The 15,370-nt window shown below is 40.2% G+C and overlaps 1 protein-coding gene across 1 annotated transcript in view; it reads right to left on the bottom strand.

The window, feature by feature from the left end:
* Nucleotides 1–3,773: 3,773 nt before the first annotated feature.
* The window catches only part of papss1 (3'-phosphoadenosine 5'-phosphosulfate synthase 1), a 35,464-nt gene continuing 23,867 nt past the window's right edge, over nt 3,774–15,370 (bottom strand). Inside the window, exons 11-12 of the mRNA XM_080721586.1 lie at nt 11,644–11,873; nt 3,774–5,027 (exon numbers count right to left, since the gene is read on the bottom strand). Of these exons, the coding sequence (XP_080577712.1) occupies nt 4,889–5,027; nt 11,644–11,873 (369 nt within the window). The 3' untranslated portion in view covers nt 3,774–4,888. The remainder of the gene's footprint in view (nt 5,028–11,643; nt 11,874–15,370) is intronic.

Raw genomic sequence — 15,370 nt, 5'->3', positions numbered from 1 at the left:
TTCCCCTTCCAGGATCATAGTGCCCTTGTCAACAAAATACAAGTGGTAATAAAGTGAAGAGTATTATGCAATGATACAAGCCACATGTCAAATCCCTCTCAATAATTAAATCCCCAGTGAGTTTTTAGTTTAGCTGATGAAACAGTCAGCGTTTTCTACTGCATGGGTGATGGATGGATCAGATCACAAGACATTGTTACTTGGGATTAGCATGGACATTGTCTTGTATGAGATGTTTGACAGGACAGAAAGAAAAAAAATGATGAGTATTACGCATACTGTATATACCAGGGTTCCCCAATTAGTTTTCCCCAAGGGCCAAATTATGTCTAGGGTACCAAGCAGAGGGCCACAACATTGCCGGGTGGCGACGGTGGCGTTCCCGCTACTCCAGTGACAGTTCAGATATCGTCGTTGTCGGGTGAAAACCTTGTATGTCCAACCTTCGTTTTGCATTTATCATTTTAAAAATGATTTAAACTAGTGAAAACAGCCGAACTACAAGCACACAAGTGTGCTTGTAGATCTGCTGTTTTCACTACTTTTGTACAGCCTTGTATGATGAAGCAGAGCTTTACTTTGCGAAAGAACGTACACATTTTGAGATACGGGTTTCCCAGCCGACAATGACGATATACTAGTGTTGTTGCTGCTCTTATACCACCATTATTGGTGGGGGCCAGACAGTGGCCCCCCGCGGGCCGCAAATGGCCCGCGGGCCACCTATTGGGGAACCCTGGTATATACTGTACTAGAGGCTCACACCAACATTATGCCGATCCGACCGATATGTGCAGGGACATGCTGGGCCGCTGATTCAGCCCGGGAAAAAGAGTTGGAGAGGCCCTCATTGCATGCTATAGAGAGAGATCTCTCTCTATATTGCTGCTGCTACTCAAATATTTGTGACAAAGTGACAAGCCAGTGGGCCAATTACATAATTTTATATTTCGTCGTTGTCGGGTGGAAACCTTGTATGTTCAAAACCGCTTGTTTTGTATTTATCATTTTAAAAATGATTTAAACTAGTGAAAACAGCCAATCTACAAGCACACGCCTCGTGGTGCGAGGCGTTGTGTGCTTGTAGATCTGCTGTTTTCACTACTTTTTTATATGATGAAGTAGTGCTTTGCTTTGCGAAAAAATGTATACATTTGAAACTTGGAGATACGAGGTTTCTGCCCGACAGTGACGATTTACTTTGTTGGCCACCCAGCCCCCAAAATGGAACGAAGGCCGACATTTTATTTGGATTTTTTTCCTAATGGCCGGCCTGGACCGGCCGGGAATGAACCGGCCGTTCGGGAGTTGTCCCGCTTTTCCCAATGGCCAGCACGTCCCTGTCTGTCAGAGTACCCGTTGAACCCATCTGTCTGTGTCCGTTTTGTGCCCATATATGGAGATCCATGATGTCATTAGTACCGTATATGCCCTCGCGGGGAGGAAGCTGGAAATTCAACATGGGTAGTATCATCTACAACTAAATCGGTGAAGAAAAGTAAAAGAATGAACAACAAAAACAGACAAGAGGGCACTAATTACTTACACACTTACAAGGCCATCACTGAGGAAATTGTTTATTAACATTTTTGTCATTTAGCTTGATCGTACCCTGTGTTGTATTTTGAACAGAGAAGCATGTTTTTTCATGACGGACTTTGAGCGGAACTCAAAACAGATGGAGGGAAATTGGAAAGAAATGCAGCTGGAGTCCATGTAAGAAGTCAACCTTCTTCTGCTGTGGTGGGATGGGGCGGGTGATGTCATAAGCATGTAATATCTGCCATAGATGGGTCAGTATTTATTCACTAAAAAGGATGCTCCTATAGGATGCTCCAAGTTCACATTGTATTATGGTCATATTACTAGTCTTGTGTCAAGTATGTTTGACAATGCAGGAAAAAAATAAAAATAAAGAATTATATGGATCCATACAAACACGCGATCAGTTTATATAAAATGTGATCAGTTGCAATTTAGTTGCATTGTCTTTCAAGTTGGCATACACAATTGCATAATGTCTCTGTAAGGTTTGCAAAGTATAGCAGCACATCTTACTATACAGATATATTTTATTGTATTTGCCCAACAATATGTCTTATAAGTTAGTTCAAATGTAAAATTTCCTAAGTTGCCATGCGTTGCTAGACAACATCCAACAAGTCCACCCAACATCTTGTATTATCCCTTCACTGTGGATATGGCTTGCAACTAATGGCTAGGTTTCTCCCTACTGGTAGTGTTACCAACAGGCTGCTGAAAACATGCTTCAATAGAAACATCCCTCAATTTAAACAGCTGTGACTAATACATCTTGTCACTTTTCAAACTGCATGCAGCAGTAATTTGAGTCAATTAAACAAGGTGGGACAGGTGAGCCGAGTAAAGCACGAATCATGTAAACAGTAGTCAGAGCAGTACAACTCGCAGGCACCCCCAGACCTTCTCCCTGGCAGTGTGCCATGCTGTAACAATACACTGGCAGGGATATAGTATATATATATCTTTAAAAGATCTGATTAGAGGGTAATCTTTCTGAAAAAGGACCTCCGACATCATAGATGAAAAGACTGAGGATCAAGAAAATGCTCCGAGTGTGATATATACTATATATCTGTGATAACATCGCATTAAAAAGGTGTTGGAGGGATAAGCCTGGCCCCAGACATGTTAATACCCAACCAGAGCACTGACCCTCCATTGAGTAAAAAGTGAGATTTAAAAGGAGGAACGGCTCAAAATTGTAACGCAACCTCCCCCGAAAACATTCCATCATCTCCAACGCGAAAACAAGCTCTGCTTTTGAAGTTGGACTGAGGTCCGAGGCTTGATTACGAGGCATTGAGATTGAACAAGATCTGGCGAAAGGTAGAGAAATTGCTGCTGGCAGGTCTCTTGGTTGCATCTTGGAGTTGGATTAGATGGTGTATCCAGGGTACTTCTGACACAGAGACTCTTTTAGGGCCTGGGATTAACCCTGTGTATTCCACTTTCGCTGGGTTCCATCCACTCCATCTGGGAACCAGCTGGGGCTGGGTGTGTGTGCGCGTGTGTCGGACTGGGGGCTATAGAGTGTCTGTCTCATTCAATATAGACATGACTGACCGACCGACCTGTGCTATGGGAGATCACAGTTCCAAAAGGTAGGATGTTAAGATTTCTTAGAAGTGGAATAAGGTGCTCAGATAAATGGCAAGTTGTATACGTACACGCTTGTCATAAACATTGTGGAAATTGGGGCAAACATGAGATCTCTACATTTGAACTGCTTAGATTACAGACAGTCTGTGAATTTGGAAATATATTTAAAAAAAAACATGTACATAAAGTCACATAAAGTCACACACACACACACACACACACACACACACACACACACACACACACACACACACACACACACACACACACACACACACACACACACACACACACACACACACACACACACACACACACACACACACACACACACACACACACACACACACACACACACACACACACACACACGATCAATCTCTAGTCTATATCTCTATATATCTAGATATCTCTATTCTACTGTATATCTATATCTACAGTATATATAGATCGGTAGATATCACTCAACTGAATGCCAAAGCCTACAAAGATTAGCAAAAGAACACATGAACAAATTGTTCCATTTGCTAAAAATGATTTATTGGACAAGGATGATTATGTACAAATCTGTCTCCTTGCTGATTATAACCGAACTGATTACACAGACCAAAAATAACAAAATGGAATAGGTCAAATGGGAAATAACAGTAACTGTAACTCAATACAAAACAGAACATTGAAATGACTGGACACAAAATATCAGGAGTTGACAAAAAGAAATATGTGTAAGACGTCACTAAAGTAAGAAATAAAAAAAGGCCAAAACTACATGAGATACAGTTAAAAGATAAAACATCATATTAGGACAGTGTACATGATTGGGATAATTTATGAAAATTAACGAAGGAGGGTGATGTTATGCATGTTCCTAAAGGCCTATAGGAAGGGTAGGGTTGCATATCTCTCTCAGCTCTGTTTCAATGCTCATCTGTTTCGCAGATCATTTCTTCAACTACTGGACCGTTTCAGTGAAACAAAGAGACAAGTGGAACAAGAACCAGGTGTGTGCACACTCAAATTCAATCAAGAGGCCATGTGAATTCAATTTCTGAAGATTGTAATTTGACAAAGACCAAGGCACAACTTTTACCTCGTATGCCATATTTTTTGGCAATTGACCACTGCCACTTAGAGAAGGTGTGGAGTAAAGAAGAACGTTTTAATGTTGACAACATGAATACAAACATTATAATAATATCATCAGTACTGGTCAACAGTACATTGATTTTGCAAGCAGGTACTGTAAGTCAATATTTCATATTCTTACCCACAGAAGTGTTAACAGTTTAACTCTTTTCTTTTTTTTGGTAACCATTTACAGGCTTGCAATGAATAGACAGCAAAGTTTGAACCGTCTTGTTACAAGAAGGAATATTTGTTCTTTCTGCCTGAAACACCCACTCCTCAACGGTGCACTGACCTCTCTCTCTTACAGTATGTTCACATCCATTATCAGCTTGAAATGCAACTGCATAGCCAAAACAAAAACAAAAACAAAGATAAATTAAAGACATACAGTACAGTATATAGTAAAAATAGACAGTAGTTTAAAGTGTAATAAGACGAAAAACGTGTAACAGCAGCCTTGTGAGTGACTGGAAAGTGGGTTTGTGTGACGATTCGAACCGAGGCAATCCACAAGAGAATGGGTTTTAGAAAGCTGTTGAGTGGTCCTCCGCATTCATCTTTGAACCATTTGAAGGAACCACTGTGTTCCCAATTTCATTTGCCATCCAAGTGTGCACACTTAGGCCTTCTCCAGTGACTTGTAGTACTCTTTAAGCACACTCCAGGCCTTTGCTGCCATGAAGCCCTCAGGCGGGTTCTGACCCTCACGAGCCATCTTGCGCATACGTGTGCCCGAGATGAAATCATAGTCTTGATGGCTATAAAGAAACATGAAAACGTAATGAGACTTATTCAATGAGATGCTGCACATTCTGTAAGCAAAAACCACACACACACACACACACACACACACACACACACACACACACACACACACACACACACACACACACACACACACACACACACACACACACACACACACACACACACACACACACACACACACACACACACACACACACACACACACACACACACACACAGGTTTGCAATTGCTACTTTGTGGGGACATTACACATAGTCTACTATCTTTGTGGGGACATTCCATTCATTTTGAACCCTAACCCTTAACCTAACCCCTAAACACCTTGTGGGGACCTATTAATAAGTACCCACAAGGTATTGTGCAAGGATTGTACTATCTTTGTGGGGACATGAGGTCCCCACAAAGTAGTAATTCCCTGTCCACACACACACACACACACACACAGAGTTATTACGCTAAAGACTAATGCTGTGTTGTTCAGTGTGTTCAGGTTTCAGTACCCAGCAGATCTGTCCCTCCCTCCCTCACGCACTCTCTCTCATCACATCATGACCATCTGAGCAGCCATCAGCTAGATGACGCTGAAACTGAATTTCACAGCAGGATTTAAAGGGGTCATGTCACGCCCCGAAAATAACATTATGATGGAGTAGTTGGTCATGTGTTTTTTGTAAAAACGGTCTGAGAACGGGGCGTATATCACTGCTGAATTCTTCACTTGCACTCCCATCGGGTAGCCAAGGGAAATGAAGAAATTAACTCAACATAAATTGTCTTTTATCTGTAAATCTGTGCATGTAAAATATATAACCCTCTTAAGATGCCTTAGTTACCACAACCTCATTCATGTGAACTAGCCGGTTTATGCTTATTCATTGTAATTATCAAAATTGCTATGATGATTTATCGCTCTGGTTGTCCATCGCCACGCACCACCACATTTGTCGCGGTCAGCAAGCCCCGCCACCTTATGTGTCCAACTTTTCATCCGACCAATATCGATTTTCATCATTTCAACAAATAAGCATTAAACAAAGTAGTTCACATGAAAGATATTGATGTAATTAAAATATCCAAATGGGTACATATATTTTATATGCGCAGAATTACAATTAAAATACATTTTCATGTGAGCCCGTTTCCTGGTTTTGTTGTGTGAGTTGGGGAACAAGGAAGGGACAGACGTCTTCTCTCTCTCGTGCGTGTGTATCAAACTCTGGCCTGACACAACGGCGATTTGTGCTGACATCAACCGTTGACCATCAATGACAGGCATGTCTATTTTTGTTGCCCAACAATGCACTGGCCAGGGGATCTCCATGTGGGTGTGTGTCCATATTTGGGCATAATTTGACACACAACAGACAACTTGAACTTTTAGTCCATGGGCCATACGAGATGTCGGTATCGGAAAGGTGGCAGAGGTTATCATGCATTTTTGAAAAGCTCTATATCTGTAGATTATATTTTGGTATTATAACCCTTTCTGAGACACAGCTAAATTGGTGTTATCAGCCGCTAGAGTTTGTGTCCCATTAACTTTACATTACAGGAGAAAAAAGCTAAAAAATAATCTGCTTTAAGTAGCATATGAGGGGTCAAACTAGGGGTTTTTCATGATTCATGATGCTTTTTTTCCCTGTAATGTAAAGTTAATGGGACACAAACTCTAGCGGCTGATAACATCAATTTAGCTGTGTCTCAGAAAGGGTTATCATACCAAAATATAATCTACAGATATAGCGCTTTTCAAAAATGCATGATAACTTTTGCCACCTTTCCGATACCGACATCTCATATGGCCCATGGACTATTTATTTGGAGTTCATTTAACGTCTGCTTGTAACAGTGAATTTGAAACGTAACCCAGTCATAGTATAAATGGCTTCCAAGTGATCCAAATAACGAAATATTTATGCAAACCCTTAGGCAGCCCTATTCATTTTCAAATGATACCCAATCCTGCATGAACAGTGAGAAGTCATGTTTTCTATTTTCAACCAAAAGTGAAAACATAAACTCTAGCACAATATTTGATGAACCCTGGTAGTTTCAAACCAAAATTTCTAATAACAAAGCATTCTAAATTCAATTTCGCTTAAAATAATACATAGGCATAGAATGAAGGAAAAGTATGTAAATGATCAGTCATTTACTATATTTAGTGGCAAAAAGACCCTCGTCATCCATACCAAGTGAATTCCCGCGCCACCACTATTACAATGAAACTTCCTTCCCATAATAACATTTGTCAAATGTGGTTTCGTTTTTCTGTGGTTTTCTATCATGTGGGCGATCAGTACAAGTGGAGCGGTTAAGGCAGATTTGTATGACCCGCAGATTTAAAAAAGAAAATGCCACAAATTAAAGCTTATCATTGGTTCCGTACCAACAGAAGGCATACAGGGGCCATCAAAGTGCTTGTACAATTTGTAGGAATCCCATTGGCAGACTGTATAAAAACAGTATTATTTAATATAATGATTCCAAGAAGCGTATCTGATTGATCACAAAACACAAAGTCATTTCAGTTCCTCCAAAGGGCTCTTGCCTCAGCATTATAGATTTTAGATACTGTATAGGAGGGGTTTGATGAAGGAGAGGGCCACTATATTTCCACACTCACTCCACAGGTATTTTGAGGTTATAGATCTGCTATTTAGCATTTTTGCTATTTTTTTTACTGGAATCCTGAAAAGTAACATTTTTAAGCTACTAATATAGAATTAAAAAATAATATAGTAATTAAAGTGGGTCGTGTTTGAATGTTTGGAATTGTAACAGCTGAAATCAATAATATATCAGTATTCTGAAGTTAACCTGCTATTTTTGCTATTTTTTAACTGGAATCCTGAAACTTAACATTTTTAGCTACTAATATAGACTGAAGTAATTAAAGCGGGTCGTGTTTTCACGTTTGGAATTGTAACAGCTGAAATCAATAATATATCAGTATTCTGATGTTAACCTGCGGCCAGGCCACATTAAATGAAGGTGAGGGCGCTGGGCCTGCAGTTGCCCATGTATGCTGTATATACTATATAGTATAGTATATAGTTCAACCCATTTCTGTGGCGTGGTGAAAAGTCAGACGCAATTCTTTAAAAAGTCCTAATTGCTGTGTATGACTCTTCCAAGAACTGGATTTTAACCTCATAACCAATTAGAAACAAATGACTACAATAGGTAGCTTCTTTGAGACAATTTGATTGTTTGAAGACACATTAGGAAAGAGTTGTGAGAGTCAGTGCATCTGTTGCTTTAACTCTTGTTTAAAAGTTCTAATATTGTTTAAGGATCATCAAAGCCATAATCACGATAAAGAACACCCTCTCAGGTGTTACTGCCAGATGGCTCCTGCTTTTACACCTTCACAGAATGAGCCGTCTGCAGACTCCCTAGGAAATTACAGCATCCCTCTTTGGTTAACCATTTGCTCAACAGAATTTTGGCCTGCACTCATGACATCTTCACTAGCTCTTCTTTATAAATCACTTGTCAGACATTTTTGGATAATAAGACAGCTCAAGATGACTTATTTGTAGAGATTTACAGTTCATGGAGTTCTCTGGAAGTTTCACACCTAGAAGTGTGGCACAGGCATGCTAAGAATGAGGAAATTCTTGAAATGATCTTTTGGTTGCAGTCCTGAAGCCTTGGGAGGAGACAAGGCCCTGGCTAGATCTGACCCTGGCTAGATCTGATCTGAGGACCAGTAAGGAGTGCATGTGAGCCCAGAGAGTAGGATCCAAACCACTGCACCATCAATGGGCACCAACGCGCAGCAAACTCTACAGAAACCACTTTATTACACTGTCAATGAGAAACAGCTTGCTCTGATTTGAACCATTATACTTCAGAGGGCGGCTTTGAGGGGGATCACGGGCAATTAAGCTGAGCATCCATATTCCTCTTGAAATTTGGCAAGGCCCTGTTGAAGTGCGCGCACCGTGTGCGCGAGAGGAGAGGCCGGAGAGCAGAAAGAATGCTATAAATTTCGTGAGGCGCCATCACAGGCCTTTGATTTTCCGGCTGTATGTTACCCTCTCCCTAGTGGGGTTAGACCTGACATGTTGACAAAGAGTCACACTGCCAATGAATTCTTATGACAGCTTTTACATCAGATGTCATATTAAAAAATATATAGCCTGTGTTCTCTGAAGTGACTCTTTGATTTGACATAATGGCATCGTGACATTAGTCTAACCAAAGAAAACCTTGTGGGACTGAATAATGGCATGGATAATGTGGTTAAGATGCTGGAAAAAAAAACTATTGAGCTGAACATTTTGACATGACTAAAACAAATATGAGATTGGACACTTGTTTACATAAAATAATTGCATAACACAAACTCTGTACAGAAAGAAATCAAACTTGGCCTTAAATCCTGTAGTCTCTCCACTTCATTTACTCTGCTCAAGCTCAAACCCTGTCATGCTCTGTCACCCACTTGTGCGATTGCAGTGCAGTCAGACTGACGTTCATGTGACTGTTCAAAACCAATTTTTGACCCCCCCCCCCCCCCCCCCCCCGCTTTGAAATGCTTGATAAATACCAGTTATGGTCTGACAAAGGTGAAATATAACTGGCCTGTTCAGTAGGCTACCAGAAGTCTCTCACTCTCACTGAACCAAGTCCTGCATCTCAAACAGAGGGGAGGAAGGAACTTTTTGTTGTAGTTCCATACCAAACATAACGTCACCATGTACAGAGATTCCCCCATTAGAATTCTCTTCGCGTAGCAGAGAAGTGAGGAAAGCCGAGTAGGGATGGGACGATATGAAAATTTCATATCACGATTGTTGTGACCAAAGAAATCGCGATTTACGATATTATCGCGATAATCAAAATCCATTATCCCGGGGCAGAACATTTGCCAAAAAATAGCAGATCTACAAGCTCACAACGTGTCGCGTTGCGACGCGTTTTTTGTCAAAGACATTTGATAGAGTTAAAAAAAAAAAAAAAGTATCAAGTATGTATATTATAAGTACGTTTTACCAATTAAATGGTACTGGGTATGCAGCTCGGCAAATAAAAGGTGAATTGATCCCAGTGCATGACGGAGGACGATATCACGATGTAATCTCCACGATACGATTATCGTGAGTGTTTTTTATCACGATAAACGATAATATCGTGTATCGTCCCATCCCGGCGAGAGAGAAGGGGGTCGTGACTTTGGGGTCAAGACCACTACAAGGTTTTAACAAAGGCTTCTGTAGTAGTTTTGGCCATTTTCACTGAATCCCTGGAATTTACTGGATATACAAGTGTAATTTGTCTCCAAAATATTGCGTCATGGAAACAAAGTCTTTTGATTAGTCTGCTCATATGTAGTTATTTTTAGTCAGCGTATTCATAGCCAAGCACATAACCTGATGGGGGGAGCATGATCAAATCCCAGAGACACAGCAAGTTTGCAAGATTTTGTTAGTCATCATGTGCAGTATCCGTATACAGTCTTTAATTAATGGCAGCTCTCTGCAATTTCTGAGCAACTTCAAAAGCGCACAGAAAGCCACAGAACATTGTCTGGGTATAAGAAAGGCAAAACAGATCGTATTATTCTTGGCTTGGCGTTTTACTGCAGATAAGAATAAAAGGGAAGAAAACGCAACACACAGGAAAACTAAGGGTATTTTCACACCGGGCCGTTTTCTACGATTACATTTAACTCTAGTGCTTTTTGCCCCTTGGTACGGTTTCTTTTTTGCAGGGGACAGTGTGAAAATAACAATCAAACTTCGAGTGTAGACCAAAACAAAACCCTTTTGAGAAGGTGGTATAAGACTGATTCTATTCCCACCCTGGTGTGGTTCACTTTCGCAGTTGATAATGTGATCAGACTAAACTACAGTAAGTGACTACATAACAAAATTTTAATCCTTAAATGTGATAACTTTCAAGGTGACTGAATGCATTTGGCAGTTGGCACACATTTGAGATACACTATTTTCTTTATTGTGCATACGCTTCATAAGCTGGAGCAACTCGGACAGTTGGAACACACGGGATGCCTAAGACGTCCACAGGCGTCTTAACCTCCCCCCTTGGAGTGCCGCGGCCCCGTTAAGACGTCCCTGCACGTCTTAGCTGGTTACCATGGTAACCAATAGCCCCCGCGGGCGGTAGTGAAGGAAAATACTCAGTTTCCGTTTGGCCACGGAATTGTATTCATCCTGGCCACATGAACCTTTGTGATCACGAGGGAATGAACCAGACATTTTTTGCATATTTCTCTCTTATGGTGGTTACGCACAGATTCTTGAAGAATATAACTTGCTAGGTTGAAAAAAATAAAAAAATAAAATAAAAACCTCTTTACAACCTTCATATCCAGCAAGTCAAAATGTGGCCTTGAAATGTAGAGAATTCAATGCTAGATTCAAGGATCATATAAATGCACATTAATAACATTAGTCGGTGGACCTGATGATTAATATATAAAAAAAAAATAAACATCCTGTCACTGACTGCAATGTCCCTTTACTGGTTCGATTCTGGCCATTGCATATCACCATCCCTCCAGCCTCAGCCTCCTGAGTATCTATCTATATTCTCCTGTCTAAAAAGCAACAAAAACACAATTAAGCACTTACTTCTTAGGGTCATAGAAGTCCATGGCCTTTTTGACCTTGTTGTAAGCAGCGACCTTGAATGGCACAATCTCCAGGGAGATGAGTCCTGGTGCCATGGTGAGAACCTTGGCCCCATGGGTTGGTTCGTACAAGTCCTTACCCGTCTCTGGGTGGGGCATACCTGCCGGGTCACGGCCCACAATGTAGAAGTTAGCTCCAGCCACCATTCGCGCTCTGCAGTGCCACTGCACCTGTACAGATAAACAGCAACTGTTTAGTACAACAACACATTAATTGTTACCATTTCTTCAAATAAGAACCTGAAGGTGGGGTTTCTTCACATGCATATCCTTTTACAGGTGCTGGGCTGATGTTTTGTTACTCAATTTCTACATGCCACGATTAGTTTCTTTTCTAATGATGGTGGACAAAGATTAGCACATACTAGATAAATGGAATAGGGGCAAAGAAGTAATCAAAATGCACACCCAGTGTGAAGTGAGCAGTGCCTTTTATGAGTTGCGGGACGGATATACATACAAACAAAGCCAAATGTAGGAGCGGTTAGCACCGCTCAAAAAAGATATGACCTCTATATACAGTATGCCAGTAATATATCATCAAAACTCCAAACTACACCCAAAGTTTCAACATAGAGCATATAATGTAGTTTCTAAAATAATTATTGGGCCATACTGACAGCTGATGCTATTTATGCTTCCACAAGGTTCACCTATGTGATAAAGTAACATTTTAAAGAGAATCTATCCATCTATAAATGCACTAAATCTGTTGTCTGTCCTCTGACTAACTGTAGAACCGTCCAAACCATCAATCTAAAACTTGGCGAGTGTATCGCAGAGGACCCAAAGGAATGATGTCCTGAGTGATAAATTATCAAAAAATGTATATGGAGACCCCTGATGTAATCAAAATGACATCATAGTACAGACATTATAGTGTGACCTCCAAATACTACAATAATGGGTACTGCACTGAGTACTCGGGCACAGCGGGTACTCTGACAATGGGTACAAAGGGTCTTGCATAACCGGGGGGGCCATGTGTTACCCACCCCACCTGCCTAGTAGTTTCACTTTCAATTACACATGTTCTCTAAGTAATGCATTTATCTTTATCTACATTTCCCCCAATGATTTTGTCCTTTTCAAAGAATTTGTTAGAAAACATAGTTCAGCGTTTTATGGGCAAAGATACTGTGAGCTGATACATTGGTACAATCTTAGGAAATAAACGTGAGCGGGGTTTGGGGTATATAAAGGCTGGAAAAAGACAACTGGAATAATGTCCCTTGCAGTTGGAAAAATAGAAGGGAAAGGAATTAAATTGTATAACAATCACCAATTACCGCGTCAAACATTTTCAACATAATGTATCTTCATATAATAGGTCCTCACTAATGAGATGCAGAGTGAGTAGACAGAAATGGTGCCATTTCACAGTATGACCATTAGTGAGGACAGATTAAACGAAGATACGGTTGAAAATGAGTGAAATTCCCCTTTAATTAATCTGGAAAAATGTGTGGGGGGAAAATACTATGGTGCAATAATGTGGTTGCTGTTGACTGATTGTTAAACCTTATGTTCACAGCACACACGTCTTTCCTTTACCAAACACACAGATTAGTACTATAATAAAGGGAGGAGAGTATGCAGGCAGGCACCAGAGATCTTTACATTTGACCACATATTTAAAAAACATTGACAAACTTTGTTTTTAAAAAGATGACTAAAGCCAACAGGGGAAGACTCCCTTACTTTGCTTATTCTAACAGATTTGACAAGATAAATCTTCTTAAATCTAACCACATGATCCTTGGTGATCACAACGAGGGAATGAAGCAGACATTTTTTGCATATTTCTCTCTTATGGTGGTTCCGCACAGATTCTTGAACAATATGACTTGGCAGGTGAAAAAAAAGAAAAAACTCTTTACAACCTTCATATCCAGCAAGTCAAAATGTGGCCTTGAAATGTAGGGAATTCAATGCTGGATTCAAGGATCATATAGTAGGAACCTTGACAGTCCCAAAACCATCACTCGTTCTGGCTCACAACTGATATCTGGGTCCACCAGGTAATAATAAAATAGTCCCCAATTGGATGATTAGAATGTTGAAACCTGCACTAACCGGCACCAACAGAGATGAGAATCTGATGTAAGATAATAAACTATGTGAATAGCTTGCCTGGCCTGTAACTCTTAATACCTCTAGAGGTATTAACCTCTAGAGGTATTAACCTCTAGAGCAGGGGTTCCCAAACTGTTTTGTCTCAGGGCACCCCATAAATATCCGAGGCACCCCTACATTATAATTTTCACTCCCAGCACCTTATATTTATAGCATATCGTCGTTGTCGGGTGGAAACCTTATATTTCCAAAACCGTTCGTTTTGTATTTATCATCTATAAAATGTACTAAACTAGTGAAAACAGCTACAAGCACACAGTGTGCTTGTAGATCGGCTGTTTTCAATAATAGCCATTTTGTTTAGAACTTACTAAAAATAACTGTGTACTTCAAGTTTAAAATGATACTAAATATTTCTTCAAGTGTCCAAATAAATTCCAAATATTATCAAATGATCTCGCGGCACCCCTGGACTGCCGTCGCGGCACCCCAGGGTGCCCCGTCACCCACTTTGAAAACCCCTGCTCTAGAGACGGTCTGTCATACATAATGTATGCTTTAAGCACAATACTTAAGCCCCGTTCTTCATTATACGATGAATATGGAAAAATATCTAATCTACAAGCTCACAACATGGTGTTTTTGAAGATTTTTAAATGTTAAGAAAATTCTGACATCTTCGCCTGTGACAACATGCCCAGAATAGGGGCGCCAGCTTGAAAGTGGTTAAGAAATTAGCAAAATAAACTATGATAATGTTATTTTTGTATAGTCATCCGGGGTCAGGGTTAGGATGCTATTGGTACTGGGGAGGAGCCAGGCAGTGGGCAGTCCAAACCTGTTGTTTTATCCTCACTGACTGTTTCATGACATATCCCAGAACTCAATCTGATCTCTATAACTCTAGCAATAAAACATCCTCATCATAAGAGACCGATTAAAAGACAGATGAGCCTCCACAAGAAGCTATATCCTTGGTCAGAGAGAGAGAGAGAGGGAGAGAAAGAGACGGAGAGAGAGAGAGTGGAGGGTCGTGTTCGGTGTGGAATCACTAGAAAGAATTTTCCAGACTAAATTAAATCCCCATTTTCTAGTGATGTGCCAACTTTTCACTTACAAAAGATTTTCCAGTATAACTTTGTAAAGTATTGTGAAGAATTTCATACTTATGAGGAATGTAAATAGAACTGCCGCTACGTGTCTGTTTACCTCCATGATTGATGTATGCTGTTCCATAAACCATTTTTGTTGTTTATGGTGGTGGGAATGACATTTTGTTTGTTCCTGAATCGTTCATTTTGAGTGAAAGGTGTTTGGTTTAGTTTAGTGAAGCATATAATGCACGTAATTGCACACTTGGACTGAACAATACTTCTAAGAAGAGAACTGATAACTCTTTGCCTCCGTTGTACAGAGTGTATGACGGAAGCATTTCAAAACTAGGGAGGCAAACAGTCTGGCTAAAGAGACTAGACAACCTATAAAGTCATCAATTATCTTTTTGTATTCCTTTTTTTATATTGTGATATCTTAAATATCGTATCATGCACTTTTCATGATATTATCGCATTGTGAGTTTTTGGTATAACATT

Source organism: Nannobrachium achirus, assembly GCF_963921795.1.
Source record: "Nannobrachium achirus genome assembly, chromosome: 3".
Classification (NCBI taxonomy): domain Eukaryota; kingdom Metazoa; phylum Chordata; class Actinopteri; order Myctophiformes; family Myctophidae; genus Nannobrachium; species Nannobrachium achirus.
Note: the sequence above shows the minus strand (reverse complement) of the source record. Positions and strands in the feature narration are given on the sequence as shown.